The 18,955-nt window shown below is 37.1% G+C and overlaps 6 protein-coding genes across 6 annotated transcripts; 3 read left to right on the top strand and 3 right to left on the bottom strand.

Annotated features, from left to right (window-relative positions):
• Nucleotides 1-1,474: 1,474 nt before the first annotated feature.
• Nucleotides 1,475-4,260, bottom strand: MONOS_8634 (putative WD repeat-containing protein 16). Its single transcript, XM_067879061.1, has 4 exons — nt 4,195-4,260; nt 3,831-4,027; nt 3,567-3,738; nt 1,475-3,479 (listed from the first exon to the last, which is right to left on the bottom strand). Exons 1-4 carry the CDS (start codon nt 4,241-4,243, stop codon nt 1,822-1,824), a joined length of 2,076 nt encoding a protein of 691 aa, XP_067727671.1. The 5' UTR covers nt 4,244-4,260; the 3' UTR covers nt 1,475-1,821.
• A 40-nt stretch (nt 4,261-4,300) lies between these two features.
• MONOS_8635 (small nuclear ribonucleoprotein F) lies at nt 4,301-4,863 on the bottom strand. The gene is made up of 3 exons (XM_067879062.1): nt 4,847-4,863; nt 4,587-4,777; nt 4,301-4,508 (listed from the first exon to the last, which is right to left on the bottom strand). The coding sequence occupies exons 1-3, from the start codon at nt 4,847-4,849 to the stop codon at nt 4,454-4,456; spliced, it is 249 nt and encodes an 82-aa protein (XP_067727672.1). The 5' UTR covers nt 4,850-4,863; the 3' UTR covers nt 4,301-4,453.
• Nucleotides 4,864-5,107: 244 nt separating this feature from the next.
• Nucleotides 5,108-7,388, bottom strand: MONOS_8636 (uncharacterized protein; the record flags this gene model as incomplete). Its single annotated transcript, XM_067879063.1, has 1 exon — nt 5,108-7,388. One exon carries the CDS (start codon nt 7,386-7,388, stop codon nt 5,121-5,123), a length of 2,268 nt encoding a protein of 755 aa, XP_067727673.1. The 3' UTR covers nt 5,108-5,120.
• A 1,451-nt stretch (nt 7,389-8,839) lies between these two features.
• MONOS_17534 (putative Telomere stability C-terminal) lies at nt 8,840-10,050 on the top strand (the record flags this gene model as incomplete). The annotated part of the gene is made up of 1 exon (XM_067870463.1): nt 8,840-10,050. One exon carries the CDS (start codon nt 8,840-8,842, stop codon nt 9,959-9,961), a length of 1,122 nt encoding a protein of 373 aa, XP_067727674.1. The 3' UTR covers nt 9,962-10,050.
• Nucleotides 10,051-12,052: 2,002 nt separating this feature from the next.
• On the top strand, nt 12,053-16,068 carry MONOS_8637 (uncharacterized protein; the record flags this gene model as incomplete). Its single annotated transcript, XM_067879064.1, has 2 exons — nt 12,053-13,098; nt 13,224-16,068. 2 exons carry the CDS (start codon nt 12,053-12,055, stop codon nt 15,304-15,306), a joined length of 3,129 nt encoding a protein of 1,042 aa, XP_067727675.1. The 3' UTR covers nt 15,307-16,068.
• Nucleotides 16,069-16,357: 289 nt separating this feature from the next.
• Nucleotides 16,358-18,704, top strand: MONOS_8638 (putative glycosyltransferase family 4 protein; the record flags this gene model as incomplete). The annotated part of the gene is made up of 5 exons (XM_067879065.1): nt 16,358-16,735; nt 16,784-17,800; nt 17,993-18,115; nt 18,280-18,451; nt 18,556-18,704. 5 exons carry the CDS (start codon nt 16,358-16,360, stop codon nt 18,702-18,704), a joined length of 1,839 nt encoding a protein of 612 aa, XP_067727676.1.
• Between the last annotated feature and the right edge of the window lie 251 nt (nt 18,705-18,955).

Below are 18,955 nucleotides of genomic sequence, written 5' to 3' on the forward strand. Positions count from 1 at the left end.
TTCATCGGGATGTTTGTTTTTCAAAGATTGTTCGTCTTTGACAGGTAATTTTTTATATTAATGAAAAACACATCACAATTGTTTTTAAATCAATGTCTTTGCAAAAATAAAGTTGAAAATGTCTTCTATTAGCCTTTTCATTTTTTACTGTTCATTTGTAAATGCTCAAGAGAATTATTCGGAAAAATATATTTGACAGAAAAAATAACACTTCAAAAATATTTTGCTCAGTAATGAATATTCATCGAAACGTGACAATTTGTAATTACGGATTCTTCATATTGTTTTCAAAAAACGGTTTGCCACACCTTATGAAATGAAAAAATCAAAATTTTTATACTGCAAAATGATAATGAACACGCATTTCAACTCACTCAATAAAAATAGGTTTAAACATTTTGCATATTAATTAGATAAAGGGTGATTTTTTTATCCGGACATTTTTTTTTAATCCGGACATTTTTTTCATTGGCGTTTCTCACTAAAGAAAAACTGAAAATAGAAAAAGCATATTGAACCAGGTTTGAATACGTATTTAATGTTCATAAAAAAATTTTTTCTTGTCAATTTTTGTTTTTGATGAAGATCTTGAGAATTTTGAATTTATTTTTGATCATTTGTTTTGTCCATTTTGGACAATCTTTCTTTTTTTGTTTATTTTTAACTATAAGTCCATGTAACACACACAATGAAGTTTTATTATTTTAAATGTTTTTTGTTTTTTCCTATTTTTTCAGGAGTTTTTCGCATTTTATCGTTTTTGACAAAAATCATGAAAATTTTTAAATTTCTTATCTGTTATTATATATAACGATTAATATTGCAACATACCATGTGAAAAAGATTAAAACACATCATATATTTTATGTGTTAGTCATATTAAATTGAATCAAATATGAAATGAACATATATATGATAATCAAAAACTGATTGATGCAACTTCATCAACAACATCTCACAAAATATTATCAGCGTGAATACTATATGTGAGTTGTTTCCTTTTCATTCGCATAACTTTAAGAATATCATAAACATTGTATCGAAAAGAATTTTTTGTTTTTCATGATTTTTGTCAAAAACGATAAAATGCGAAAAACTCCTGAAAAAATAGGAAAAAACAAAAAACATTTAAAATAATAAAACTTCATTGTGTGTGTTACATGGACTTATAGTTAAAAATAAACAAAAAAAGAAAGATTGTCCAAAATGGACAAAACAAATGATCAAAAATAAATTCAAAATTCTCAAGATCTTCATCAAAAACAAAAATTGACAAGAAAAAATTTTTTTATGAACATTAAATACGTATTCAAACCTGGTTCAATATGCTTTTTCTATTTTCAGTTTTTCTTTAGTGAGAAACGCCAATGAAAAAAATGTCCGGATTAAAAAAAAATGTCCGGATAAAAAAATCACCCTAGGTTATTCCTGATTTTCATTTTTATAAATAAATATATATAAATATATATAAATATATATTTTTATAATTCTTTGTTGTTTATAATTGTATGTCAAAATGTTTAATTCAAATTAATGATTCAATTCTTGAAAATATAATTTGCTTTTTATACTCAGAAACAAGTGTTTTGAGGTGAAAAGAGTAATTAGGAAAGAATTTTAAAAATTAAAAAGTCATATAAATTAAATCCAAACAAAAAGTTCCAATTTCAAGTTGCTTCTAAAAATATGTGAATATTTGCATATTTGCAACTTTTTCTTTGTAAAAACAATTCTGGTATTTTCTTTTCAATTTCCTTTACAATCAAAGTACTCACATAACATTCCTTTTCTCTTCATTTATCCACCACAAATATCAACAACCTAATTTAGTGACCAGACGAAGACCGACCCATCGTGTGAGCCAGAGACGATGTAGTATCCATCAGGAGACCATGCCAAGCACGACACCATTTCTGGGTGTCCCTGCCCCAGCAGCACTATCTTCCCTTCGTCATAATCTACAACTTTCACCATCTTGTCTCTTCCTGCGCATGCAAGCAGCGATCCTGTCGGGTTGATTGCCACATCCATAATCTCCTGCTCTGACAGCTCCAGCTCTCTCAGCAGCTTCCCTTCGACTGAGTCGTAGTAGCTCACCATCCTGTCTGATCCACACACAACAACTTGGCAACAGTCCGGGGGTAGATAATCCACACCCAAAAAGTTGGCATGCTTCATCATCTGCTTCAAGCGCACATATCGATCAGATAGAGACCAAGTGTAACATGTGCCATCGTCAGACACACTCACACACTCTGTGTCTTCAAAGTTCACACGCACCGCATTCACTTTCGTCCTGTGCTCTTTCAGTGTTGCCACCAGCGTCTGAGACTCTCTCCCCAGCTTCCACACACGCACCTGTCCTTCGCTTCCCCCAGACACAATGTACTGATTCGTGGTGCTGTATGTGGTGATGCACGTGACCTGTTTGTGTGCATCGTTGATCACATAAAGCAGCCTTCCTGTTTCTGGGCCGAACGCACGGATTTTGCCATCGCTCCAGCCGCTGATGATTTCTGAGCCAGAAGGATTGAAGCATACACAAAGACACTCCTGGTTCGGAACTTCAATGCGCAGAAGTTCATTGCCTGTTGCCATGTGCCACAGGCGGATGTCGCCAGACTGCGAACATGATGCGAAAATCTCAGATGTGGAAAGAGGGAATGCAACGCCTGTAACGGGGCCAGTATGACATGTTCCTTTCAGCGATGCCTTCATATCTGGAATAATGATGGAGTAGATGCAGCCCTTTTCTGTGCCACACACAAGCTCCCACTGTGGCCCAGCTGCTGCAGGGCGGATGGAAGGAGGGCGAACTGCTTCTGTCTGTCGTGGAATCAGAGCACGCTGCGCAGTTGCCATTGGAATGACTGGCCCGCGTGTGCTGATCTTCTTTGGAGCGCCTCTACCTGCACCAGAAGAAGGGGAAGTTCGTCGGACTGTTCTCGCAGGAGCAGCACGTGCGGCAGGAGGGGGTGCTGGGTGATATGGTCTGACATTAATTGATGAAACTTTTCCCATCACTTGCACCTTTCCCACATTCAAGAAAAGAGGTTTTGTTGCATTCATTGGATCTGGAATGGTGTAAACAACAACATCACCGTTGCCGCTTCCAGCTGCAAGCGCAAGACCCTTTGCAGCCATCCTGAAGAGAGCAAGAGAAGTGCATCCCCCCTGAAGCCTGTTGATATCCTTTGAAGGACCATAATGCTTCAACAAGTACGTCTGCATGTGCACAACCATAATATCACCTGTAGTTGTGCCGATGTATGCCAGTTCGTCTGTCTCATCTATCACTGCACAAAGAGACACTCTCCTGAAATGACCCAATTGACAGTCGTTTGGAATCAGCTTCGTGTTGCGGTAGTCAATATCCCACACACGTGGTTGGCACAGACCGCCAGTCAAAAACGATTCATCAGAGTTTCTAAAGAACTCCACAAAATAAGCTGCATCGATTGCGACAGGTGATCCACAAACTGGAAAAACAATCGCAAATATTCATTTTGCAGATAACAATTAGAACTATTTAAACACAAACAACAAAACTAAACAAATAAACAAACTTGGCTTTCCTTCATCAACTTTCCAAACAACAACATTTTTATCATCAAGTCCTCCTAATGATACCATATATTGCTCTGATGGAGAGAACGATAAACTCTGAACTTTTCCGTTGTGTTGTTTCAATTTAAACAATTGAGTTCTGGTTTCAAAATCCCAAATAATAATATAAGCCTATAGAAAATTGAATTTGATTGCATAATGATATAAAAGTATTTAAATAAATCAAATAAGCAAGCTTTGAAAAGAATAAAAAATATTCACACAGGAAATCCTGTTCTAGTCTCTTCACCAGAGGCAATGTACTTTCCTGATTTTGAAATGGCAAAGCATGTGATGTGACCCGAATGGCCAATAAGGAATTCTTGAGAACCACCGAGTTGTGAAATGACAAGATTGCATCCAATAGCATACACGACATGCTGGCCATTTGGATGTAACTTATATCCACCAGGTATCGTACCTTGTGAAAAGCGCAAGATACATTACCAATTAATTAAGATCAAGTAATTTGTGATGTTCAAAACAAATAATAATCAAAAAAATAAATTCAACGAATAATAATTAGAAAAAGTTGCAATCAACGAATATAAAGCATTAAATAAAGAAAATAACTTTATTTTGCAATACCTGCAAATCCAATTGTTTGCTCAAGCGGAAGTGGCTCGAAATCGCTCATAATTTTTTATTCAAACAACTTATTCCCATAAATCATTTAAATTCTTTTGATCAAAAATTTTTATCGCTTTTCTTTGAATATGTTTGGAAAAAACATTATTGATATGTTTATTAATGATTGAAGTGAAAATTCAGAAATGGGAGCTTGACACGAGAATTGAGAAGTGTTATTAGAAAGAAACAAGAAGTGCTTACTGAAGTGGAGATAGCATTATATGTCTGTTTCGCCTTCAGGAAGAGCGTCTATATAGAGAACATTGTTGCATCTTAAAACATCAAAAAAAACAACAAATAAATCAAAATAAGATTTTTAAATTCATATTTTTCAAACAAACAAATAATACCTTATTAACACTTGCCCCAAAAATCCTGTTGCCTTTCCTTCAACGAACTCTTCGCAGTTAGCCAGTTCAAGATTCATGAAGCTATCTACAGAGACAAGATATCCCTGAAGAGATAGACCCCATTTTAGCTTCACTAATATCGGTTTTCCGGTAAGTGATCGAAGGAAGTCTTTTGGAAATAACGCTTTGCTCTAAACATAAACGAAATGAACACCATTAACATTCTATTACAAAAGAAAATCATATTTCAATATTCACACCATTTTCAATTATTTGTAAAGGGTAATTTACCATAATTGTCATAATTAATTCCTCATTGAAATAAACTCAACACTTTTTAAATCTTATACTGATAACATTGATAATTCTTTGTTTCTATTCATATAAAATATTAGTCATTATGCATTTATTTATCATTTTGAATACAAAAATGCTCATTTTGATAAAAAAATTTGGTTTATTGAAAAAAAAAAAAACTGAAAAACGAAGTGATAAAGTGATAAAATATAAGTGACATGTCTTTTTTATGGAAATTTAAGCGCTGTGATCATTCGCACTTACAGAATTTGTACCAAAGCGGACGCGCTGCTGCTGTTGAGTTGATTTTTCTTCAGATGCTGAAGAAGTTGAAGAGTCCGAAGAAACGAGAACTTGAGGTTTTTCCATCTTCATTGAATTCAGAAAGGCAGATGCAAAAGATCCCAATGACCCATCATCTGAATTGATTGGTGTCTGCCTCGCAAACTGTGCAAATGAAGGAGATGGAGAAGAAGAAGAAGAAGAAGAAGAAGAAGGAGAAAGCAGAAGTGAAGAAGTTGGAAGACGAGAAGATGGATTTGCATTGAGGCGCGACGAAGACGAAAAAGAAAGAGAAGACGAAAGATTTGGCTGTGAAGGCGAAGAGCCAAGTCTGAACTTCATGTTTTCTTCCATCAGCTGCTTGCACCTCCTGTTTGCTTCTTCGTACAATGACTCCAATTCACTCAGTCGCTGTTCTTTTGCACTCAGCGTCTCTTGGGCGTCTCTTAATGCGCTCTCCATGCGGTGCATTTCTTGTTCCATGTGCTCTCTTTCCTTCACCGCAGCCGCGTTCTGCTCTTCCAGCTCAGCCTTCATCACATTCAGCGCTGCCTCGCTAAGCCCAAACGAGTCCTGGTAGTTCTCCAGCTCCTTCACAGCCACCGCCAAGTCTGCCTCCAGCTGGTTCCTCTGCTCCACCAGCGCAGCCAGGTCTGTCCGCACCGCCCGGCTGTCCTGCTCAGCCAGGCTCTGGTGGCGGATCTTCTCTTTCAGCTGCTCCTGGCTCGTCTGCGCCTGCTGCTTCACCACCGCCAGCTCTTCTGCCTTTGACGCCAGCTCTGCCTCAAGACGCGCCTTGTCTGACGCATGTGCTGCCATCTCCCTTTTGAGCTTGTCGCGGCAGCTGTGCAGGTCCTCTTCCACAGCAGACAGCTCAGCCTTCATCTGCTCTTCCTCCGACGCCATCTCACTCTGCTTCTGCTGCAGCCCCCGCAGCATCCCTTCCAACTCTCTCTTAATCGCTGCCACATTCTCCGCATCGCTCTTCAGATCACTCGAAGTCGCTGATATCTCCGCCAGCTCTGCCTCAGCTGCGTCCTTTCGCTTTGTCACCTCTTCGAGTTGCCTGTTCGTTTCAGTTAGCTCAGTTTTCAGTGCATTCAGCTCGTCCATCAATCCTTCTTGGTCGCTGTGCTGGGCAATGGTGTGTTCTCTGTAGAACCGCAGCTCTGCCTCCTTCACTTCCTTCTCCTTTGCCAACTCTGCTTCCAACTGGCCGATCTTTCCTTGCGCTTCCTTCAGCTCCAGCTGCGTTTCCATCACCTTCCGCATCTGCTGCTCCACTTCTGCCTGCTTCTCCACCATCTCCTTTTGATGACTCCGAAGAATCTGCTCAATCTTGTCTGTTGTTCCCTGCCCTCTTTCTGTCAGCTGGCTCAGCTGAGTTCCAAACGACTCTCTTTCCTTCTGCACTTCTCCTCTCAACTGCTCAACCATCTGCATCAGATGCTCCTTCTCTCCAACAGCCACATCCAGCGCTGCTCTCTTCTCTTCTGTCATCCGCGTCTGCTCTCTCAGCTCTTGCTCTACTTTCTCCAACTTCTGCTTTGCAAGTTCTGCTGCTTTTTCTGCTTCTGCCTCCATCGCGTGGATGCGCTCGACAAACGCATTGCCTTCCACCTTTGCTTCTTCTTCCTTCTCATTCAGTTGTGCTTGAAGAGCTCCACTCTTCTGCCGCTCCATAACCAGCTGGTATTGAATGCTTGTGATTGTGTCATTTCCCTGATTTATCTGCCCAATCAGAACTTCTTTGTTTTCGTCAAGTGAGCGAACCTGCTCTTCCGCTTCTTGCTTTTCTTGTTCGATTCTGCTCATGTTTCTTGTCACATGCTCGTTTTCTGCCTTCAACTCAGCTATTTTCTGTGCCATCTCCCTGGCTTCACTTCGAATTCGTTCGTTTTCATCGCTCTTCTTCTTCAAATCCTGTCTCAACATTTCGCACTGCCTCAGACACTGCTTCATCTTATCAGCATCCATCGCATCTTTTGTCTGAGATGCACTCACAACTGCATCCAGCTGATGGCGCAGAATAGAGAAATGCCCTTCTTTCTCTCTCAAACGATCTTCTTTTTCTGTCTTCTCCATTCGCGCTGCATGTAACTGCTCATGCAGCATCTTCCGCTCAATCCTTTGTTCTTCTTTCAGATTGCTTATCGTCTCTTTCAACGACTCATTTTCTTTTCCCGTTTTCTCCACCTCATTCTTCAGCTGATTGTTGTCCATTTTCAGCTCCTGAAGCTCTTCATTGGCCTTCTTCAGTGAGTCCTCCAGTTGAGCGCATTTTGTCTTTGTTTCTTCAACCTCAGCATCCAACTGACCAATATTTTGTTCAAGCACTTCTTCATTCCGCGCTGCCTCTTCTGCAACTTTTCTCTCTCTTTCCTCTGCTGCTTTCACTCTTTCCTTCAGTTCTACCAACTCTCTTTCCTGTGCCCCTTTCTCTTGTGTCAGATTCTGTCTTTGTCTTCCGCTTTCGTCTGCTTCCTGCTTCAGCTTGTCAATCACATCCTGAAGCCGTCTCTCTCTTTCTTCAATCTCCTTCTTCATCTCATTCTCTTTCTTTGCGCAGTTCTCCTCAGCCAGCTGCATTTTCTTCTGCATCAATTCGACTTCTCCTTCGAGTCGCTTTGCTTCCAGTTGCGCTGCTTCAAGATCGTCTTTCATGTCGCTGTGCGCTTTCAACAGATCTTTCTGCAATTCTCGTGCATCGCTTTCAGCTGCATGTATGGTCTCATTTTCCGCACGTAATTGTTCGATTTGCTCTGTCATTTTTGAGTTTTCCGCTTGAAGCTTTTCAAGGGCAGTATCTTTAGCTGCAAGAGAATGCGACAATGTTCTGATGTGCTGTTCAGATGCACCACTCATCAAATTTTGCTTGTCGCACTCTTCTTGAAGACGCTGTTTTTCATTTGTTAATTCTTCTAATTTGGTTGTCAATAAAGTGTTCTGTTCTTTTGATTTTTCAAATTGTTCTGTCAATTTCCCGTGATCCTCTTTGAGTTTTGTCAACTCTTCTTCGAAGTTATCAGCTTTATCTTCATTCTCTGCTCCTTTTTTCTGCAAGTCAACAGCAATTTTTCGTAAGCGATCCTCTTCGTTCACTGCTTGCTCCATTCTTTGTTGTGCAGCACGAACGTCGGCTTCACATTGTTCCACTTGTTTTGAAAGGTCAATAATCCGTTGTGCCTTTTCTTTATTATCTTTTTGGGTTTTTGCAATTTCTTGTCTCAGCTCTTCTAATTCTTCGAGAACTACTCCCTGCATATCATTCAAAAAGTAATTTTCAAAAAGAAATAATAAATAATTAATTATCAAACTTTCTTGTTGCCGAAGCCCAGTTGTGCCGCACGAGAATCCAATGCCGATTTCAATACATCTATGTATGTTCTCAGTTCTTCGTTTTCTTTGATTTGACTTTGAAGAGACGCAGCAAGACGTTTTCTTTCTTTCAAATTTGGATCATCTTTCGATGGTGTTCTTGTCGTTCTCTGTAAATTAAATCAAGCATTAATATTTAAACAATTTTCAAATTTAACATTAAAAGATATCTTCAAACCGTTGTCAATGATAAGCTCATTGAAAATTAAAATTTTTTAAAAAATTGGATTTCAGACCCATTCTATTTTGTTTTTTTGAACCTTAACATTATATTTCTGATTTTCCCAAAGGCCACCATGGCTTGCACTATTGTTGTACAGGGTATTGGACCGAACGATGCTGAAGCATTTTCGTTTTTAGAAGCTCCATCTCCTTCTACACTTCTTTCGTCAATTGCAGAACGTTTGGGTATCGAAAAATGTAAAATTACTTCTTTCTCCGAAACTGTGTATTTGTTGCATGAAGGACAGTTGCTTACAGAAGGCTCTTTAGATGGATGCTTTTTTACAACAGTTCAATGTTGTTTCAGGATTCTTGGAGGAAAGCAAGGAGCTTTTGGTCAAACTGTTAGAAATGCCAAAACAACAGGAAAAAAAATAGTTTCGATGAGCAAGTGCAGAGACCTCTCAGGAAGAAGAATTGGCGACCTGAAAGTGGAAAAGATGTTGAAAGAATGGTCTGCAAAAGCACCAGAAAGAGAAGCTGCAAAACGATTAGAAATGGAAAAAAAGAATGCTCGTAGACTGGCTCCAATGTCAGCTCCTGATCTTGGAAAATATGATGAAAAGTTAAAATCAAGTTCGGAAGGATTACTTGATGCGATGGGATTTGCTTTGAAACATTCTGATTCTCGCAACAAAAAACATGCTCAAGAATCTGATTCTGAGAGCGATGAGAGTGAAAGCATGGATGAAGATAATCTGTCATTCAGCGAAGAAAATGAAGACGAAACGAGCGAATCTGATGTATCTGAGTCACAACATCAGAAACAACCAAAATTTGATTCAGAAAGCGAAGGAGAAACAAAAGAAACTTTATTACCATTTTTGAAAGAAAAAAAGAAAAACGACTCCTTCCAGTCAAACACCTCGCCTCAATGCTCTTCTTCAATTTCATCTCCTCCTTCAACAATCTCTTCTTTATCGTCTCCTTCAGATTCAAGTGACAAATCTTCTTCAGTAGATGATTCATCTTCAAATCCATCACAGCCAGCATTTCAACCAATATCTCTCGACTGCATTTCATCTTCAAGCGAATTGATTGAGAAATATTCACGCGAACAAATCAAATCCGAACTAAACCGTTTGGGCTTAAAGTGTGGAGGAAGAATAGAAGAACTTGCTGAAAGACTTTTCAGCATAAAAGGAATAGAAACACAGAAAGAAAAGTGGAATCCAAAAATATTGGTTAAAGTCTAATTTTCATAAAACTTCCATTTCACAACGTTCATTTCATTGTCTTATTTTAAAGAAATTTCAAATAGTTATTTCTGATTAACCTCGTTTTATGTTTTGCTCATTTCTTTATCTTTAATTATATGTGGATGAACTTCCACGTTCTCAAGATAATTCGAATGAAAATAAGGTTCAGAAGCAACGTGGATTACCAACTCAAATTATTACTCACAGCGCATATTTTCCAATAAGCACAGTAACTATTAAGAGTTGCAAGTTTTCAATTCTGATGTCATTCGTTCTTTTCATGATTCTCAACATTTGCTGCCTTTTTTGCTAGAAAACATAAACAATAAGGAATCAATTTCTAAAGTATTGATACAAAGATTTTTGTGAATGCTATTTAATTAAATGCTGTTTTCAAAATTTGACAGTTTTTAACATCTCGTTTTGAGATGCAACTTTTCTTAACATTTACATGGGCAAGTGGTAAAGACAGTTTGTTTTTGCAATCAGGTGAACAGATATTGGACAAAATGGAAGAGTTCAAACGATTGGGATTTACAAAAACATTTGTATCACAATCTGTGGACAATAGTAAAGGTTCTCAAGCAATTGACTGTTCTAAACTCATGGGAATTAAAGAGTTTACTTCAATGAGCAAATCAAAATGTGATAATTCTTTAATGAAAAATGAGATTAGTGGATTCAATTTGCGAATGAAAGAATCGAAAATCCAATCAATAATGGCATCTCTTCAACAAGACAGCATTGAATGCAATGATACTTTCACCACATGCGCAGAAGGCAATTTGCCGATGATTGAATCTTACGGTATTGAAAGCGAGATATTGGATTCTCTTTATTTCCCAAGGAAGTCTCGTGTCTCAGCGACTAACTGTCGCTACACAACATTTGTCTCATCTCCGATTGCTTCATCATTTTGTTCTTTTGCTGCTTCACCGGAAGAATCGAAGGTATGAGTGATTTATAATCCACAGAGTGATGCTGCTTCGTTGAATTGCTTGTATATTGATGTTGTGCTGATTCCATTGGTGCATCTGTCTGTTTTCGAAGAATTAATTTAAAACAGCAGCATTCATTTCACTCATATGCAACCGCTCCAACATATTCAACTTCAAACAGACAGTATGAGAAGAGATGAAGATGAATGCACAGAAGCAACAACAACAACAACAACAACAACAACAAAAAAAAAAAAAAAAAAAAAAAAAAAAAAAAAAAGAGAGAGAGAGAGAGAAAGAGAGAGAGAGAAAGAGAAAGAGAGAAAGAGAGAAATATCAAAATAGTCGTTTCATTTCCACATAATAATATTTCAAAATAGTAGTCAGTGAATATTCGGTTCGTTAACTTTTTTTCAAACAAAATAAAAATATAGATTCAAGCGTCTTTCACCAGAATCAAACATTCAAAACCAGGTTTTTGATCAAATTGCAAAACCAACAACGACTGAACAAGCAAAACTTTTATGAAAGAAATTCTCCTTTCATTGCTGAAAATTGAATGATTGATGCTTTGTTTTATGATTGAAAATTTTTATTATTAGAATTTCTTTCAAAAAATTCAAAATTATCATATAAAGGATATGATAAATATTTTGATTAAAAAACATTTTCTTTCATAAATAAATATTAATGCATCGTTTCAACAGAAAAAAATGTCATAAAAAATTGAAAAGAAATATTCAAGTGTTCCAACCTCACATCGTTATTTATTACGAACTTCAATTACCGTGCAATAAAGAGAATATAAATTATAATGCTTAAAAAGGAAAAAAAAAAGCAAATTGTTAGAATTACATTTTCATAAAAACTTTATTATTTACGAACACAAAGTTTTTTATCTTTTTTGCAACTTTCATTCATCCAGATGAAACGAAATCTTTTTTTGATGAGTTATCAAATGGTCTTTATTTCGCCCTTTATAATTTTCTTTCGATTATTTATTTTCTTTATTTTGTGGTTAAATCTGCAAAAAATCACATATTTTAGAATTCCTAACGTGAAGGCATATTGAATTTATAGCGCGAGTAAGCAATTGTGAGATTTTTTGCATTTCAAAAAAACAGCAAAAATTTTACTTCAAAAAACGAAAATGAATGAGAACTTTTCAAACAGAACAGCTCGCGATTTGAATTGGAAAAAACTGTTTGGTTTGAAATGGAAAAAAGCCCTCAATTTTGTGGAGCACACAGATACATATGCCGAAGATATTCCTTTTGTGGTTAAAGATCCGAGCATTGAAAAGCAGGATTGTAGTGTTGTGCGGTATGTTTGCGTATCTGACACACATGGAATGCACAACGAGATTCCAGGTGGCATTCCATATGGAGACGTGCTAATACATGCTGGAGATTTCACCCATTGTTCAACTCGCGAAGAACTGGATTCATTCTACGGATGGTTGATGAGTCAGCCACATCCTCGGAAGATAATTGTAGCAGGAAATCACGACGTTGTGTTTGATCGATTTTATTACGAAATGTTTTACTCAAAGAGGTTGAAGAGTCAGGCTTTGCATTATGAAGAGGAAGTCTGTCGTCTGAATGGTATTGGAACATACCTAGAATCAAGCGGAACTACAATATTTGGGCAGCGTGTATTCGGGATGTTATGGCCAACTCGATATAAGAATTGTGTGAAGAAGTGCCACGAAGAATCCGAGTTTACTTTGTTGTTTTCTCAGATGGAGCGTGGAATGGATGTGCTAGTAACTCATGGCCCTCCATTCGGTCGGTTGGATGCTGATCCAGTGAAACACACAGGATCCATTTCGCTTCTGGAAGGTGTGCGAAGCTATCTTCAGCCGAGAGTGCATGTGTACGGCCACACCCACAGCGGAAGAGGAGTCAGTTTTGATGGACAGACCCTGTTTGTGAACTGTGCTGTTGTGGATGAGCAGCACAGACCAATCAACCCAGCTGTTGTTATTGATCTTCCCTGTGAACAGAGAGCGTTTAGTGACGGAGAAATAGAAAAGATGGCGGAACTGCCAGAAAAGGCTGGAATTGGTGAAGAGTATGAGCAAATGAAAAACGAAAGATTTTGTCAAAAGCATAATGACACATCACTTCTTAACACAACATCAAAAACTGATAAAGAAGAAGATTTCATAGGAAATCCAAGCAATTCTGTTGATAGGTTTGCTTTATTTGCATGTTCTTTTTTTCATCCAATGATGCATCATTTTATTTTTCAATGTTTGCTTCTTAATGTCATTTTCTTTAAACTTTCTTTTCTTTTCTTTTCTTTTTGAAAATTTTCAGTTTCAGCGAAACTCATTCTGAATGCTCACCATTAAAAGACCCTTCATTGAAAGAAAGCAACATGACTGTTAAAACTATTGATTGTTGTCAACCGCAAAAGAAATACGGAATATCACACGAAAATTATGTGTTTGACTGCTGTGCCAGACCATTACAACCAGCGCTTGATTATGAAATACCGAAAAAGACAAAAGAAGAAAAGGAGAGGAAAAGGTTGAAGAAAGAGAAGAAAAGAAGAAAGAGAGAAAAGAGAGAAAGAAAGAGGAGGAGGAAGATGAGAAGAGCAAATAAAGAAGAAGAAAACAAAAAAGAAGAAAGAGAAAAAGAAGAGAAGAAAGACGTTGCGACAGACGAATCATCAGATAACACCAAAACAACAGCTCAACCACCAACATATTCTGCTTTTTACAATCAACTTCAGAACAAGAAAGAGACAGAAATGGGCATCGACTGCACCAAAATGGAAGAGAAAATGAAAGAAAAGAAGAAAGAAAAGAAGAAAGAAAAGAGAAGAAAGAAATGCATAGAGCGCATGAATGATGAGGAAGACGAGTTTCGAATAGGAATTGGGATGGATGAATACAACGAGAAAAGAAAGGAAGAAGAGGAAGAAGAGGAAGAAGAAGGAGTAAGCGATTCTGCTGATGACACTGAAGAGGAAGAGGAAGAGGAAGATGATGATGATGACGAAAGCGGAGTAACAGTCGATAGACAAAGTTTAACTGCTAAAGTCAAGAAAAAAGAAAAAGAAAAAGAAAAAACTGCAGACAGTACAAAATTAGAACAAGAACACACACCGAAAGACAAGCCACGCAAGCGTCATAAGAAACTTGAACCCATTTCACAAGATTCGCTCAACACTTCGACACTTCATTCTCATTCACTTCCATCTCTGACAGAACATCTTTCTCAGCTGATATCTGCTCCCATCCAATGCTCTTCATCTTCTCAAGTGGATTCATCTCAAATGCAACAGCCTTTTTGCTCTTTCTTCTCCGCTTGCTCATTCAACGATCCATCAAAAGTTATCTTTCCCACTCAAATGACTCCATCTGATCCTCTTTCGATTCCTTCTGCTTCTTCCTCTCCTTTCTCTTCTCCTTCTGTTCATTCGCTTTCTTCACCCAGAGGCGCTCAGCAGTTTGCTGGCAATGTCAACTCATCTCAGCCTTCATTCTTCACTTCGAATGACTCACTTTTTGCCCTCACAACACACCCCCATTCTGCTTGCTCATTGGCTGACCCCTCTCTCTCATTTCACACGTTGTCTTCACCCGAACAGAAAGAGATGTTGCCTTTCAGCCCTTCTTTCTGCTCCTCTTTGGCCTCAACTGCTCAGTCACTCCCGTCCTCTCCCTTTTCTTCTTGCACCACGCTGCCTTCTGTTTCAGCAGCAGAATTTGAATTTTGTCCGCCTTCTCCGCACATCAACAAGGAAACAAAGCGATATGAGCTGCCTCCTCCGTCTGCTCTTCCATCTTTGAAGGAAATACTGTCAGATTATCCTCCTCCACTTCCATTGTTTGCTATCATTAGAGAACAATCGATTAATGAAGAGAAGGGAGATGAGGAGAAAGAAGGAGACAACGAAGGAGGCAAAGAAGGAGAAAAAGAAGATGCGAAAGATGAGGAAAAGAAAAATGTTAAAGATGAAGAAAAAGAAGATAACAAATGGGATGAAAGAGAAGTGGAAGAGCTGAAGAAGAGTTTGGTTGGGTTGCGGTGCATTTCGATGCCTGCATTTGGAACAAGAGAAATTGAGACAATGGAAAAGATGATCAAAAAGAAAGTGAAGGAAAAAGATGCAAAGAATAAAATAGATGAAGCAGATGGAGACAGCAAAGAAGAGAAAAAGAAAAGGAAGAAAGAGAAAAAGAAGAAAAAGAGAGATTTCTTAGCTGAGGAAAGCAGACAGTGCGTTGAGCAAGAGGCCAAAGTGAAAGAAGAGGAGAAGACTGAAGCAGCTTGTTGTGCAAAAGATCCACTTCAAACAGAAATGGAAGTATCGATTCATTCTTATGCAGAACACACTGCAGACACATCACTTCTTTCTGTGTCTCCTTCAGATGCACCGTCGCATTGAACACGCTCATCAACAATGCTGAATGACTGATTCATAGTTCACAACATCCTCATCAGAGATATTCACTCAAGCATTGCTTAATGACATCTTTTTAAAGAGCTACCTCATTTTTTTTTGATGAGAAACGCAAATGTTTGTGTTCGCTGATGCAGTTTCTGAGTGTCACAATCACTCTTTTTGAGTGAAGTGCCAATGTGTATGTTAACATTTATTTTGCTTAAACAACATCGAAAGCAGAACACTTTTGCTGAGAAAGAGAAAAAGAAATACAAGCTGAATTCAAAAGAAGAAATGCCATGAATGAAATGACAGAAAAGGAAGAATTCAAAGCAAGATAATTAGAGGCATTTGGTTGTTGGTACTCACTTGAGCAAAATGACTGATTCGTTTTTTGATTGAAATGACCGCTCATCAAAAAATACTTTTCATGTCCTTGTAACATTGTATATATAATTTTTTCTGGTTTTGTGATATTTTGTGTTCATTATCATATTTCTTATCATTCTGCCTTTATTTCAGAAACATTTTTCTGGCATGATTTATTTTTAACAATGAATTTTACTCAATTCAAATCAACATCTCTTGCAATTTTCTTTACGTTATTATCTTATTTTTTGTTTTATTTTTCTGAGCTTAAACTATTAAATATTTCACTTTGAGTAATTTTTATTAATAATTTTTTTGTGTGTGATAGATAAGCCAATACGTTGAAAAAACGCGTATTTCCCCTAAATGAAAACGAATAAATAACAGTTATCACCTTTTATTGCTTATTATCATTATGTTATTCATTTTATTACTCCATTAATGAAAAAAAAATGTGAACTTACTGTTCCCCGAGAACATTCAAGGATGAAACAACATAATAGAATACTGTGATTCAATGATTTTCGAAAATATTCTCAAAAATTTTATAAATCTGTTTTTCTCAATTGATTTTATAAACAAAGAAAATTCTATTCATCAATACGTTTCTGTTTTGCAAAAAACGCCCTTAATAATTACTTGAAATTGTTCATTTATTTTCCTGGTCATATTTTTTTCCATAAAAATGGTAAGATTAATTTTTACTGTTACAAGCGTTGTATTAGCTTTGGTGCTTGCGTTTATCGTGGCGATGACTTTGAAAAGTGATTTATCGCATTTTTTTGTCATGCCATTTATCCTTCTTGTATTTGGAATATTCACACGTATTTGGATGTTTATAATTTCGTTGGAAGTATCCATTATTAAATCGAAGCGTCAAAACGAGATAATTGCATTTTTACATCCAAATGTCGACCAATTCGGAGGAGGTGAAAAAGTGTTTTGGCAACTTCTTGATGTCGCTGCTGGAGAAGCAAAAGCGAAAAAGAATACAGAAATTATTATATTTTGCGCTCCATCTCCAAAATTTAAAGACTTTGATTCTCTCTTGAAACATGCTCAGGTTTGCTGTCTTTATTAATCCAAGAAATTTTTATTGAATTTTTTTAAGATAACTTTTGCATATTCTTTTGAAAATCTCACTGGATCCGTTCCAATTCGCCTCTATCCCGTGCCATTTCTCCGAACAGTTTATAATTCCCGTTCTTGGCCGTGCACACTTTTGTCAATGGCTTTCACTGCATATTTTGGTGGTATCATGTGCAGCCTTGAATGTCCTCCAGATATATTAATTGAGACTTCTGGATATCCTCTTGCATATATTTCACTGAAGTCTTTGACAAAGTGCAAAATTGGAGCATACATTCATTATCCATTTGCTTATTGCCTAGAGAGGCAAATGAGAAAGCATATAAATCCAAATGAAGTGCCATCGAAGCAAAAATCTGGGTTAAAGGGATTAATTGCTTCCACTAAAACGAAGTTACGAATTATTTATTACCATCTTGTGCAGAACTTGTATTATTCATCATTGAAAGTCTGTGATATAATGTGGGTTAATTCTTCATGGACAAAAGCTCGCCATGTTGAAACTATTCACGAAGTTGAAAACAGAAAAGGGTTGACAAACAATGATAGCTTTGTTTCTCTCTCTGAAAATCTAACTGTTCTATATCCTCCTTGCGACTCTTTACAGTTTATTCAGCAGCTTGTGAAAAAGTGGAATTCAAACAAATATTCAGTTGCTGCCCTTCCATCATCAGCAAATGTGAAGGAAAAATCATCTTCCTCTTCTTCTTCCTCAGCTTCTGTTGAATCAGATGCACTCGCTTTTGCTCAATCTCGTTTCATTGCAGAGAACTGGTTTCCACCTCCTTTTGCTGATAATCGCCTTCCCCAAATCGTTTCAGTGGGACAGTTTCGTCCTGAAAAGGAGCATGAAAAGCAGGTAGCCATTTTCAGTGCGCTGTACAAAAAGCATCCTGAGCTGAAGCCGAAGAAAGCAGGTGAGCAAGGCAGCGAGGAAACTGCAAACGGAGTGAAGTTGATTATGTGCGGTGGGCTTGTGAAAGGAATGGAGTGGTACGTCGACAATCTGAAAAAGGAAATCGAAAAAGAGGGACTTCAAGTGTGAATTTTGTCTGTTTTGTCGTTCCAATTAATAAATACTTTTTGTGTTTTTGTTAATTCTTTTCTATGTGATTGAAATTGGAAATTTTAATTAATTTCCGAAACTGAATTGTCTTTATGATACAATTATTCTTTATAATCATGTTTTTTATTTCAAATATGAATATAACTGATGAATGCAAACAACAAGGATGCGATCGAACTTCGATTTAATGTGCCTGGCGAGGAATTGCGAGAAACGCTGATGAATTCGATGGGTGCAATCCACACTATGTTTGAGGAGCACTTTGGAATAGTTATTGTTGAGATGATGGTTTGTGGGAATTCCTCGGCTGTTAAAAAAGAGAAATCACATTTGGAATGAGAATTTGAAAGATAACTTTGAGAATTATTCAAATTTTTGATTTGCAAAAGCATTTTTGTGTTGCAAATTAAACTGTCATTTTGTGAATGTATTTTTCTTTTATGTCATTTTAGGCGTCGGGTGCTGTGCCAATTGTGAATCCGAGCGGAGGCATGTTTGACGATGTGTTTGATCCTGCAATCAAACACACAATTAAACCTGGCTTCACAGCTGTGACACCCGATGAATATGCAGATAGAATTTATAACTTGTACTCATTGTGGAATGACTTTTATCACGGAAGCTGTGTGTTTTTTATGTTATTTGCATTTAAACTGTTCTATTTTAAATTTTTATTTGATGAATTTCTGCAATCACAAATACTCTTTTGGAATATGAAAAATGTGCAGTGAGCACATATCGCGACTTGCAAATTGCTTGCTATTCGGAATCGCTTCGGTTTTCAATCGAGTCGTTTAGAGACATTTCCACAAAACAAGTCCGCTCGTTTTTAGCTTCAAAAGAAGAAGGAAAAGCATCCAAGCAAAAAGCGAAATGAATGTGGGATTAGTTGTTCTCAAAGAAATTGGTAGAATTTTTGTGTGTTTTAATCTCGTTATGATCGATTTTTGTTGCATAGTTTTTAAGTTGATGTTGATTCAATGAATCTTAATCCTTTTTGAGGGAGAAAGGAAGTGTGATTTGAGGTATTGTGAAAGTCAAACAATTGCGTATAACTCTAATTCTTGTAAAAATTCTTATAATTAAATGTATTTTTTTTTAAAAAACAAAAAAGAATATAAACGCTCC

Source organism: Monocercomonoides exilis, assembly GCF_001643675.1.
Source record: "Monocercomonoides exilis strain PA203 chromosome Unknown scaffold21-1407046, whole genome shotgun sequence".
In the NCBI taxonomy this organism is placed as follows: Eukaryota; Preaxostyla; order Oxymonadida; family Polymastigidae; genus Monocercomonoides; species Monocercomonoides exilis.

What these genes read in the sequence shown, in the direction of transcription:
- MONOS_8635 (XM_067879062.1), bottom strand. An exon ending in TTGGGGCAAGTGTTAATAAG is followed by an intron (nt 4,509 to 4,586) that starts GTATTATTTGTT and finishes TGATGTTTTAAG; the next exon opens with ATGCAACAATGTTCTCTATA.
- MONOS_8634 (XM_067879061.1), bottom strand. Translation starts at nt 4,243, where the DNA reads ATGAGCGATTTCGAGCCACTTCCGCTTGAGCAAACAATTGGATTTGCA. An exon ending in AGACTAGAACAGGATTTCCT is followed by an intron (nt 3,739 to 3,830) that starts GTGTGAATATTT and finishes AATTTTCTATAG; the next exon opens with GCTTATATTATTATTTGGGA. An exon ending in AGTTGATGAAGGAAAGCCAA is followed by an intron (nt 3,480 to 3,566) that starts GTTTGTTTATTT and finishes TTGTTTTTCCAG; the next exon opens with TTTGTGGATCACCTGTCGCA.